The 14,228-nt window shown below is 29.4% G+C and overlaps 1 protein-coding gene across 1 annotated transcript in view; it reads right to left on the minus strand.

Annotated features, from left to right (window-relative positions):
* The window catches only part of LRP1B (LDL receptor related protein 1B), a 1,191,264-nt gene that overhangs the window by 649,617 nt on the left and 527,419 nt on the right, over window positions 1-14,228 (minus strand). Inside the window, 2 exon segments of the mRNA XM_049772845.1 lie at window positions 2,635-2,802; window positions 4,423-4,503. Coding sequence (XP_049628802.1) covers window positions 2,635-2,802; window positions 4,423-4,503 — 249 coding nt within the window.

Raw genomic sequence — 14,228 nt, forward strand, 5'->3', positions numbered from 1 at the left:
GTAAAGAAAATTGAAACATTTGAAGGATAATCATGTATCATCTATTCTAAGCTTAAATGTTCGGGAGAATGATTTATTTTAGATAAAACTTGATACTTTTTCTATCAGTTACATACTGAAATTTTAGGTATAATTATCTTGTCAGGATGGGGTAATCAGGCCCTGTAGTCTTAAACTCTGTGCTCAGTAGTTTCTGCTGGTGCCTAAAATAACACACAATGCCAAAAATCAAGCCAAACACATGGAAGTCAAATCCTTTCTTTTACTTTTAATAAAAAGGAATAATATAATTATAAGGAATAATACATAGTTGACCCAGAATCACCAGTTAGCCTTAAGCACTTTCACATGTTATCCTCCAAAATAATTTAATATACTTAAAGTAGTTTCAATATTCAACCAGAAAGAAGATGTCTTTCTTATATTGTCTTTCACAGGTGTAACATTGGTCCCAAGTTCATTTAGTTTTTTTTTTCAAATTTCCCAGTCAGAGTATAAATATATGGACTTTTATAAAATATATGGAGTCCGATTTTAACTTTATTATTTATATCTTTACAGTCATACCTACCATGTAATACTTGAATGAACAGATAAGTGGCAGAATTATGGAAAACTTGTGGTCTTCAGCCTCATGCTTTTTCCACTTTGAAATCTACTAACCAATTAGATTGATATAAAATTCATGTAGGTTACTAAAGGATTCTGAACTAAAATACATCAGAGGTTACTTAATAAAAATCAAATATTCAAACAGAGTAAAGAATCATGGTTCTTTGGACTTCATTTTGATTGCACTTTCTTTCATGTAAGTGTGAATGTGCATGCCCATGTCCAACAGCGATTATGAAAATAGTGCTTTCTTTCATAAGCTTTCTCCTTTACTAAATTAAAGAATTTGGGCATATATAAGAGAAAAGGACACCACAACATTAATCAGAAACGGTGTATGCCTTAATCAAGGAAGGTTCTGTGCCTTTATACCTTTGTCACCTAATTATTCATATTAATGCTAAATGCTGATTACAACTGTTGAAACAGTTTTTTGGAAGTAGTTTTAGCAGCCAACCTGGGTTAAATACTTGTAACACATATGATTCAAGCTAGGAGTGATTCCTGAATACAGAGCTAAGATTCAGATTTAAGCACTGCTCAGTGTCATCAAAAAAGAAAACAAGAAAAGGAAAAAAAAAAGAAAGAAAACAAAAAAGTTCCAGAAAAAAATAGAATTGATATCAAGAATATTTTATCAATGAATAAGCTCATAAAATATTTGATTTGGTTATTTCTTTGGTCTTAAAAAGTAAAGTCAAATACTTCTTTGGCCTTTTGAGAGCAATTTAAGCTGGGAGAAGTTATAGCATCTGCTTTGCTTAGCCAGGCAGTGCAACACCAAGTACTGAGCAATTATATGATAGTTTTTTTTATCAGTTTTGACAGCCAGTCTTGAATCACAAGCCAGATTCTCCTGCTTGTTCTTCCACTGTAGATTTTGAGACTGAATCATAGGACTAATTTCATCAAATTTGTACTTTCTTTGGCAGTGCCTCACAGATTCTGTATGTTCAAAATGACTTCCCAATCAATTTAACAGTTTCTCTGTCATATTTATGTTATTATTTTTAAATTAGAATTTAAATCCAAATCAACTAATGTTTTCCTCAATAGTTGTAAATTCTACTAATTAATATGAATATTTTATTAGGAAATTTAACTATAAATTATTTATCATAAATATGAACAAGTACATGGATTTCTTAGAGACTTTCTTATTATAGATTGTCTAATATTTTCAAAAGATAATTACATATTCTTTAAAACTCATATAAAGCTTTTTTTTGTTTGAGTATTAGTTTCCTCATTTTATTTTGCTAAATAAAACACTTTCCTTCCATGTTAGATTTTAAAATAAACTGATTATGGGGTATGCTATACAGTGGGCATTTTTACTTTGATTAAAGAAGTGTGCCTAGGATAGTACACTACTATACAAAAAATATATGGGGATACATAGAAAACACACTGAAAATATCATTTAAATTTATTAGGGAGATATAAAAATATTTTACTGATTTTCAATGATAGGATTATTTATTGTGCTATTTCTGACATTATTAGTAATGTATATTATGTGTTAGTGCTTGAATTTGGCAAAATAAGCACACTGAGGCTGGATCCACATCTGACGATGAGCATGATTATATTTTTCTCTACCTATCTTACATTTATAGAAAGTCAGTAAATTGAAATATATCAGCATTTAATAGTTTAAGAATTTAAATAGAATCTTTTGATGTAGAATAAAAATCATTCCTTTATCTTTTATTATTTATTTTTTATATAAATGTAATAACAATTTGAGAATCTGTATTAGGTTTTTATGTATTAAGAGTGAAAGGGAAAGTACTTAATGAATATGTGTACAGAAAATACCAAATTGTAAGGAGAATGAAAGGAAGAAAATAGAAATTGTTAAAGGAAATGAAGACTAAAGCATTTTGTACATCTTGCAAATCAAGAGTAAATTATTTTTAAATAATATTCTTTATAAAAAATTAAATAGTGTGTCTTTATAGTAGGCAGACGTACAAATCTAGGAAAAAATGACATTATTAGTTTTACAAAATGACTAACCTTCTTTGGTACAATTCATTTGGGTCTCATCACTGAAGTCCCCACAGTCATTGTCACCATCACAGGCCCAATGGCCTGGGATGCATCTGCCACTGGCACATCTGAACTGATTATCATAACATGAGTGAACACAGCCAACCTCATCACTTCCATCCCCACAGTCATCATCTAGAAGTAAACACCAACATCAAGGTTATAAAAACACATTCAAAGTAAATCTTTTTATCTTGAAATAGCTAAATTTCTATCTGGTATAATTTTCTTTGGTTATAGACAAAGGGAAAATAAATAGCTGATAAAATTTCTATTGTATGCTAGGGTTATGATATTAATTTTTATTTTGCAATTTTGTTGTACCAAATTAGTAAACTGGAAATAAAACCAAATTTTTATTTGGATTTTTAAGATGTATTTCTATTTTACTCAAAAAGAACTAAACTTAATTAACTAAATGTGTTTATTTATGTAGCCTGAAATAATTTTGAAGAGAATAAGATGATTATAGCAATTTTAAGAGTTATATCTATATGTAATTGCTTAAGGAAATAATCATTCATATTTCTAAGGTATAGTCCCAGATTGTATATTATTTTAATTTCATTTTCATTTTTCCAGTATAACTGTATACCAAATACTTCTTTCTCACTGAATCTATAGTTGATACACAATGTAATTTTATTCAATTTCAGCTTTTTAATTGAGAAAATATAAAATATAAACTATGGCAGAAAACAAATTGAACACCATTATTCAAGGATCTCTTATTTATAAAATGTAAATTCCTTATTGTCACAATTTCCAACAGCCCAAACAAAGTATAAACTGAATACTGTGTTTATATATTATTTATTCTTACAATATAGACTTCTACTAGATCATTCTCATTCGTTAATATCTCTATTTTTTTACTTTTGAAATTGATTTATTTAAAAATATGTTATTTTTTTTAATCTCCATGAGATACCAAGTTACTAAGTTGTTCATGATTGGGTTTCAGTCATACAATGTCCCACACATCCTTTCAACAGTGTATATTTTCCATCATAAATGTCCCAATTTTCCTCAAGTCTTCCCCCTAGTTCTCCTGCTACTCTCCTTCTATGATACATATTTTACTTCTCTTGCTCTATTTTTTTTTCTTTTTGGATACTGTGGTTTGCAAAATTGTTAATAAATCGTTTGAATGCATATCACTTTATGTTCTTTCAGCACCTCTATTCTTTACTAATAACTATTGCAAAAGGGAACTAAGAATAATGTTAATAGAAAATACTACATTTAACATCAGAGAATATATTGACTTCTTAAAAATTAATTTATCTGTAATTTTTCAAAAAATAACTATAGTTGATCACAATTTTAATTTTATAATGCACACAGAGTATAATAAAAATCAATATTTATGTATTAAAATATAGAACTTGAGAATATCTAAATATATCTTTAAAATTTAAAAATAAAATATAAAAAATAAAAATACCTTCATAGAATTTTATAAAAGAATTTATATAGAACGCTTGTGATACTTAAATTGTTCAAATCATTTTTAGTCTTTCTCTTAGTTTTCTGTTTATAGACTTATAGCCTAGGGCCTGACTACAAGTGAAAATAAATATCTACCCTACTCTGGAAGGAGAAATATAATGCTTCTTTATCTTTAATGATAATCTTTATTGATGTATCGGTTTACCATTTTAAATTGTACCTAACAGTTTTGTTGGCTCTTAATATTGCCTATGAATAAGATGAAGTAGTATGGTCAACCACCAGTAAACATTTGGTACTTGCCAGAGTCACACTGCCATTTGTTGCTAATGCATCTTCCACTTGTACATATAAATTGAGATAATGGCTCACAAGTTGGGAATTCTGTAAAAGATACAAATAAAAGATAGAAGTATTACTGACTATGATAGATTTAATTTGTTCTTTGTTGCTATTGCAACAAATTTGTACCTTTCCTCTTTGAGTGACACATACCAACCCTGAAATAAACATTTTTGCTAGTATTAGAGGCTCGTAGAAACAGAAGATTCTTCACTAAAAACCTGGAACAATTTACTTCATAAATTGGAACAATTTACTTATAATGTTGTGAAAAAGGAATGGGATAGCTCTTCAAGCCAATGTTAGCCTACATCAAGAGTCTTGTTTGCGTGTCCATTTTTTTGTTTGTTCTGTTTTGGGTTGTTTACATACAGGAGAAGCCCATGTGCTCTTTTGTACACAACATTCTAACTTTCTAAATAAGTTTCAATAAAATTCTCTTACTTCACACACAAAAATCTATGTGGGCAGAGACAGTGCTTTGCATTTTGAATTAGAAAACTCCATTTTCACTTCAGTACAATATTCAATAAATTACACATAATATTCTGCATGTTATTATAAAATATACTTTACATTAGTTAATTTCCCCAATTATAGAGAAATATTAGTGTTCTGAGAATAATTAAGGAAACTTTAGCTAAGCTATAATGCTTCATCAGTAAGGTATATTAAATGATTTAAATGATTTTCAAATTAGGACATTTTAAATATATGATAGACTTATTTGTACATAAATTTATGGTAAGTTGAGGAAGCTGCTTTTTGTTTGTTTGTTTTTTGTTTGTTTTTTGGGTCACACCCGGCGGTGCTCAGGACTTAATCCTGGTTCTGCACTCAAGTCGCTCTTGGCAGGCTCTGGGGACCATATGGGATGCTGGGATTCAAACCTCCATTCAACTGCAAGCAATGCAAATGCCTTACTGCTGTGCTATCTCTCTAGCCGGAGGAAGCTGCTTTTTAAAACATTTTAAATGATACCCTTCTACTAAACTGAAAACCAAAGAGAATAATCTAATTAATGGCTGTTTATATTTATTAGAATGAAAGAAAAATGAATATGCAAATCTCTTGAAACAAGGAACTCAACTAATATCTAAATAAAAGTAAACAACAATGATGTTAGGACCTAACAAAACTTATTGATATCACACATTTATAAGTATTTTTAAGAGTGAATGCTGAAATATTTTAAATAATGCAAAGTCTTTGGTAATCTACTGCAAGTAATTTTATTTAAAAATAGTTTGGACATCTGGAAAATTTTTCTTTCTCTTCTCTCCCTTTCTCCCCTTCTCTCCCTCCCTTTCTCCCTCTTTCACTCTCTCCCTCTCTCCCCCTTTCTCCCTCCCTTTCTCACTCTTTCACTCTTTCCCTCTCGCCCCCCTCTTTCCTCCCTCTTTCCCTTTCTCAGCCATTCCTTCTCTCCCCCTCTCATTCTCTCTCCCTCCCTCTCTCTCCTCTTTCCCTATCTCTTCTCCTCTCTCTCCCTCAACCTCTCCCTCTCTCCCTCTCAATCCTTTCTCCTTTCGCCCAGTATACATAATACATAATACAAATGTATTATGATCAACTATGTCAAATCTTTGATGCATGGTCTTTAAATAAATTAAATTTTAATATATCAAGTGGAAAATTATAAGCAGGATACCGAATACCAAAATCTGAGCAAATAAGTTTTAAGGATAAATATAATTTTAACATATATTTTATTTATAATTAAAATAAAATTGTTTCTTTTGAAATTAAGATTACATTAATTTATAATAATATAAATATTTTAGGGTAACCATTGATAATGCATTATCAAATGATTAAATCAGAATTTGAAAATATTTGCTTTCATTTTAAAATAGTAATACAAAAAGACAAAATTGAGTATTATTTGAGAGTCATACCAGATGACCAAATGAGTAGACTGCCAATGAAAATCCTGTTCTTAAAAAAAGCATAAAACTGTCAATCTATACAAATAACAGTTAAATGTATATAATATAATAAATAGCATATATAACAAATAGATACTTCTAATCTAAAATTGATAAGCTATTCTTTATTCAGGTTTTTTTGTTTTTTGTTTTTTGCTTCTTAAAAGTAGTGTTGTTTCTTGATAGTTCAAATATGTGGAAATGTGCCCTTAAGATATTGAGTTCAATCCTAGGTAATATATATACCCTTTTCTCTCATCAAACAAGCTGAGTGCAGGTCTGTAGTAGCTATCTCTAACCCCAAAGGAACATAGCAAGGAATTACCAGGATTAAACAGCCAGTCATGTACAATTACTTTAGATAGTTCATTTAAATAGAGTTTGTTCAAAATCAGCATATATTTAATAAGTTTCATAATAAAAACACTATTGTTAATATGTTAGAATAAAATAGAAATTTAAAGACAAAACATGAAAACCTAAATATAAAAAAATAATAGATAAAATAGAAGTACAAATATTATAATTGTTGACAAGTGAAATAAAAGACTACATCAAAAACTAACCATGAAGAAATCTACCAAATATTCTTATATATTAGGGAAAGTAGTAGAAAGAAATATAAAATTCTCAATGTGCAATTTAATCAATATATTTAAGATAGTTTTCTTTAATTATCTTACAGGATAATAAAATTTGTTTATACTTCACTACTACAGAAGAATGTCAAAATATTCTTTTATTACATAGATGATGTGTTTAATGCTTAGAAATGTAGAACAAACATGAAAAGAAATTTGAAGGGAAAAAAATCCCCAAGCCCTGAGCTCCCACAGAAGAGAAAGGCTGGTAAGAACAGCCTAAATCTCCCCAAACCCTATCCTTTTGGACCCTAACTCGGTGGGGATGGGCATCACCCTTAAATTTGGCATGTGCAAAACAGCTCCTCTCTAACCCTTCCCCTTCCAAACCCTCCCAGCTGCCATCAACTAGAAAATATTATGTTTAATGAAGTAAACCAGAAAAAGGATAAATACAGAATGATATCACTTATAAGGGGTATTTAGAATAACTCCATGAAGAAAAACATTGGTCTAAATAATATCACTTATAAGGAATATTTAGAATAACTCCATGACAAAAACCAGTGATCTAAATGATAGATATTCTGAACACTTTAGGTACCAGGGTATAGCGAGGAGATGGAAAAAAATCAATTGGAAGAGGAGAAACACAAAGCCTTTATTCTGTTTTATACTACAAAGAAAAATAATAATAACTTTCCACATCTGCCTCCCCATTTTTTTCTTTCTTTATCTTCTTTTCTTTTTTTGCTTTTTAAATTTTATTTATATTTATAGCTTCCAGGCAAGGGATCTTGCCCATTTTTTTTTAACAGGACCATAGAACATGAAACATCTTGTTCTGCCTCATTCATATTTGTCTTCCAACAATTTGAGAAAAAATGTGGAAGTGACCCAGGGGCCAAGCGGTCTCAAGAGTATTGAGTGGAAATAAAAATGGTCAGACCTAAATACCCAAACCAAAATCAATGACAATGGAACCAAGTGACCCAAAATTATAGCAAGCTATACACAAAAGGGATCTGTTACACTAGCAGACCAGAGCGCTAATGGTGGAGGTTTGGTTTGCATGCTGGGAACTATGCTGTGGGAAACTTTGGTGGTGGGAATAGCCCTAATTCACTGTCACTTCGTACTTTAAATACAACTGTGAAAGATGTGTAATTTACATTGGTCTCATTCAAAATTTTAAAAAAAATAATCACTAAAGACTATGGTTAAAATGAATTAATTTGATACTATAAGAAATAAGAATATTTAATTTCATAGTAATATATAAAATAACACTCGATTTTTGGATTCTATATATTAATTTTAGCTTAGTTTACTTAATATTATTTGAAGATTAAAGTATTAAACTTAATCTTATACACATACAGAGCAAGTGGACTCTGATATGCCACATAATCCAGTCTGGATTACACATTTTCAGTCTATCTCCCATCACCCTATTGGGGTAGTAATTAGCTCAAGGTTTAATAGAAAAACAAAAACAAAAAATACATCTTTAAAATTTGAAAAATGATAACCCTAAGCATTTGCAAGCTTCTTAACTTTAGCAATATTTTATTAGTAAGAAAATAGTTTTGTGACCTTAGAATATGTGTATATAACATATAAATAACTTCAAGTACTTTGTAGCTAATATAAAATAGGACTCACTACCAGGACATAATAGAAATAAATAAATTAATAAATAATTTTAAGAGAATATCAATAAAACCATTTGAAAAAATCTATGTTTTTTCTGCTTAATAATGCAATAAAAGGTACAAAATATTTTATAAAAAACCTTCCTAAAAACACTAATAAAATTTATTTTCTTCAAATATATAGACATATGAATTTTATAAGTTCAAGGTATCCAATTAATATTTTAATGCTTAAATAGGAATCATTCTGAACAATATGTTTTCCCCTAAACAGAACCAAGATAAAAACCCCTAAATAGAAATGTATTATTTATCTATCTTTTAATGAATAGACAATAAAAAAGTTAATAACATAATATCTGTATTTTTATTTACAGTTTCATCAATGTATCATGAATTACTATGATTGTGAATATTGCTAAATATTTATATATTTATTTTTTGATGTAATACAACTGCTTTTAGAAACACAAATTGTGCATTTTAAAAAAAGATTAGTCAATTAATTCTGGAAGAGAAAAATATTACGAATCAATTGTCTTTTCTTTTATTATGCTACATTTATAAAAAAATATAGAACTCTATTTTATTTCAGTATTTACTTCAAACATATTGAATAGTTAATATGGACTAATGGACTATTAAACATCTGTTTTTTCATATACTATGCTCAATTTATGTTATCTTCCCCACTTAAATTTCATCTTTATGTTATATGCATGGCATTCTGCAAATAGCAATAAATTTATATTTCTCTCTATGGTAATCATGGTTGCTATGGTATTTATATTTAGCCAGGTTGTAAATTTTAAAATAATAATTTCCAGTTAGATAGATTACATGTAAAATTTATGCACTTTAATATGTATTGATTCTGTTTTTTTTTTATTGATTGCTTTATTTAAACACTGTGGTTAAAAATTGTTTAATTTTATTCATAGAATTTACACCAGTGTACCCCTCCTGTCACCAATGTGTCTCACTTCCCTTCTACTTCGCACCCTGCCTGTCTCTATGGCAGCTAATTTGTTCCTCGCTTTCTCTTTCTCTCTCTGTCTCCCTCTTTTCTTTTTAGACACTGTGGTTTGTATTATTGTAATGAAAGACTGCCTTGCATATCACTTACTTCCCTTTCAGTACAGAATTCTTGTCCAGATAAAAATCTTGCCACAAAGTGATGAGTGCAGTTAAAGTGGAGTAGGTCTACTATGACAATCAGAGTTGGAATTTGGTGCTATTATTGTAAATAGTGCTGTGATGAACATAGGAGTGCAGAGAATATTTTATATTTTATATATATTTTATATTATATTACACATTTATATTTATTTATACATATTTAATATATGTTATAGATGTATTATTTGATTTTTTATATTTTATATAATATTTATTATAACTAACAAGTTAAGAACATTAGGGTTTACTCCAGATTTAAAATATTGCTATCTAACTCTGAAGGAGACATAATATTCAAATTCAAATACCTAACAAGTTGTATTCTTTACAGCAATTCTGTGATTTTTTTTTTATTACTAACCCAAATTTGTAAGAAAATACATCACATTTTGCTAGAGGAAACTTTGCATAACTAACAAAAGAAAACTGACTGATTCAACAATATCTTCTATTTTCATATTGTTGTAAAATACCATTTGAAAGGTAACAAAAATTTTGCAAAAAATGGGAAGCTCTAATTCATCATCTGTCTTATATTTTCCACTGGTTTCTTTTTTATTATTACTAACTCTAACATCAAAACTAACATAGCTATATGTTTTAATATGTGATCATTTATTATATGTTACATGTAAAATATAGTGTATATGATCTTTCAATATATATTTATATATAATATGATAGTGTTTAATAATATTTTATATACAATATATATTAAAATAAATAATATATTTAATTAATATAATATAGTGTATACTATATAATATGTACTATATTATAATGTATGTATTGTTAAATAACAATATATTAAATGATAATATTTAATAATAAAATATTTTAATACATCTATATATATTATGATTCTAAAACCATGTTGCTAAAACAATATCCTTGAAGACAATATATAATGTGTATGTAATTACTTTATTGTGGTTCATTAGAATTAAGATGTACATAGTACTTTTTTAAAATAATTCAATCCAATATATAAATTTAAGGAAAATTATCAGAGTAGAGTGTATCATAAATTGTTTTCATATTGTTGCTTTCATTGTCGTTATATTAAAATATTTTATAAATTACATATAATGCTATATGTTAAAATAGACTTTTAAGGCTTCTTAAATAAATTCAAATATTTGTTTTATTACTTATTACTAATTATTTTGTGAGATTGTGCTTTTGCTAAAAACTTTGACCTCTGGTTCCTACTTTATAAACAAAGTGGAAAAGTACTTCTGAAGTTTTTTTCATTTTAAATATTTTATTGAAACTTATTTCGAGTTAGAGTTTAAGCTGGCTGAGAGAGGTAGAGGGAGTTCGAGAAAATAAAATGAAAAGGGAAGGAAGAAAGCAACGAATGAAGGAAGGAAGGAAGAAGGAAGGAAGAAAAGAAGGAAAGAAGGAAAGAAGAAAGGAAAGATACAAAGGATGAAGAAGGGAGGCAGAAAGACAGGAAAGTGAGAAAAACTGAAGGTAGAAAGGAAAGAAAGAAAGATGGAAGGAAGGAAAGATGGAAGGAACAAAGGAAAGGAGGAAGGAGTAAAGGAAGGATAGAAATAAGTAAAGGAAGGATAGAAAGAAGGAATAAGGATGAAAGGAAGAGAGAACTGAAAAAAGGAAGAGTAGAATAAAAGAGGAAGGGAGGAAAGAAGGAAGAAATAAAGGAGGAAGGGAGGAAAAGTCAGGAGGAAGAAAGAAAACATAGGATAAGAAGGAAGAAAGGAAACAAAAAAACACAAGAAAGGAAGGGAGAAAGGTAGGAAGGAAAGCACTCAGGCAGGATGAAATGAAAGAAGGAAGACAAGATGGAAGGAAAGAAAGAAGGTAGAAAGGAGACAAGAAGGAAGGAAGGTAGAAGGTTGAAGGAAAAGACAGAAGAAATTAAGGAAGAAAAGTGTCTGATGATACATATTTAGCATTCTCATTTTTCATTGTTTACAATTACAAATAAAATATATAAGAAATTGAAAATTCATGAAAATGATTATTTTTAAAAGCAATAATTACAGATGATATATATTAAAACAGAAAATGAAAATAATTATGGACTATAGCCAAAGGAACTAATATACTAATATTATGTTGTCAATCGAGTTATATTAAAACACAACTGATAAGGTAAGAATAACTATTTCTATCTCTCAGGATGATGTACATTTAAAGTCCAGCAATAGAATAAAAAAAAAAACTTAAGAAACTAAAAAAGTTCTTAATATTTGTGACAGGGTATAAGTTAGGTGAAATAAAAATTTTGGCAATAAACTAGGCTTCAATGAAGATTGGAAGCTATTATTATTAATATAGTAAAGTCTTAAAAGTCAAGTTAAAACAAAACATCAAAAATGCATGTAGAATAAGAATGTTAAAATTAAAAATAAAATAATTAATATTTCTGGCAATATGCTAAACACATATAGAAATTCTCTATATACATCAAACTTTTAATATATCAATTATACATTTTCCACTTATAAATGATACCGTATTCATTCGAGTATAATGCGCAAAATTTTCTACCAAAAAAATAAATCAAAGTTTGGGGGCCCGTTCTAAACGAGGGCTGGGTGGGGTGGCAATGGCGGCCAGTCCAATAAGGGCGCAGACAGATTGGGAGTTCCCACTGCGCCTTTTTCTGGCTGCAGAAACCTGACCTATCTCTCGTGACATACTGGGTTAAAACATCATGGGAAGACAGACCAAAAGAAATGATCATCCAGAGTGTTTGGAAGACAGTCATCAGCAATCAAATGGACGGCACAGAAGACGACCTGCTTGGAATTCAGACTCAGAAGAAAGCCAAGAAACTGGAGAAACAGATGTTCCTGCCAACTGGGACACTGATGAAAAAATCAACTTGAGAAGAATGGGAACAACTCTTTAGTGTCTCTGATGATGAATGTGACTTGAAAGCATTTTAAATAAATATTGTTACCGGTAATTTTATTTCAGTATTATATTTATATCAGTTTACGTTGTCAATAAATGATTTTTATCATGGCTGCACGTGTTCAACACCATTTCTTAGTCAATTACAATGCTTGTGTGAAACAAAATTTTATACCGATTTTTAATAGAAAATTAGGGGTGTGCATTATACATGGGTACGCGTTTTACTTGAATAAATACGGTATATGTGAAAACAAATGTCAGAAATTTTGAGAAATTAGAAATAAAAAATGCGTTGAAAGCTAAAATAGTTTGTGTACCAAAGAGAAGTGTGTGTGTGTGTGTGTGTGTGTGTGTGTGTGTGTGTGTGTGTACATAAACCAATGATAAAATAGGACCAAGTACCAATACAAAGTGGAGGGTGTTTGCTTTGCTCCTGTCAGACCCAGTTGGATTCCTTTCCATATGGTCCCCTGAGCCTGCCAAAATAATTTCTGAGTGCAGAACCAGAGTAACTGCTGAGGGCAGCCTCGTGTGGACCAAATGGGAAAAAATTAAAAAGAGTAAATCAGTATTTACAAAATTTCTAATAAACTATGTTTACTCTTCACAGAAACATAAAAGACTATACTTCAGTTAGCAATATGGAAACCTTTAGAATAATTCCTGTCCAATAAGTGGTGAGGCAGCAAATTAATGGTGTTTCTATACAGCTCTAGACACACTGAAAAATAGAAGATTCCAAGGGTTGGATGAATGGAAGGAATAAATAGAATCAGTTTTAAAGTACATTTTTACAGGTATAGCTGTCTATCAACATAATATATAGCCTTTAAAAATTATTCATAATTGAAACTCATCTATAATTCCTTTGGTAGTATAAAGCATAATAAATTTCCCAAGTATAGTAGGTTAAATTAAATTTATGCATCAAAAAATATGTTCAGCCTTAAACTTAAATATCGTTGAATATGGGCTTATTTTTAAATAGGAGCTATGCAAAATAGTCCATTTAAAAGTTTCTAGGTGGGATCATTCTGGATTGGATGATCCTAAATTCAAGAAGCAGTCTTTGTAGAAGGAAGAGAGACAGAGACAGACAGCTAAAAATGCCATAGGATAGATCCACATAGGATGTAGGTTAGCATAGATAAGATGTGTCACAAGCCAAAAAATCTAGGGGAGGTAGGTAAGCAAGAATTACTTTCTAGCAGCTCAGAGGTGTTTTTGCACCCCTTGATTTTAAACTTTTTGACCACTAGGAATCTGAAAGAACAGCTTTGAGATACTTTAAACCATAAGAATTGTGAAAACTTCTTACAGCAGCACTAACAGTCTAATTTATAGTGCATGTTTAAAAATCATAGAATTTAAATTTCAATGTCTGTCTTAAGCTAAGAAATATATATGGGGCTGTTATCCTCAAATACAATTTCTAGCACATTATTTAATACTGACTAAATGAGAATCTTTATCAGTAACAAGCACCTCAGGTGATTCATATCCTCAAGCAAAAAGTTGGAAAAATACCGAGT

Source organism: Suncus etruscus, chromosome 5, assembly GCF_024139225.1.
Source record: "Suncus etruscus isolate mSunEtr1 chromosome 5, mSunEtr1.pri.cur, whole genome shotgun sequence".
In the NCBI taxonomy this organism is placed as follows: Eukaryota; Metazoa; Chordata; class Mammalia; order Eulipotyphla; family Soricidae; genus Suncus; species Suncus etruscus.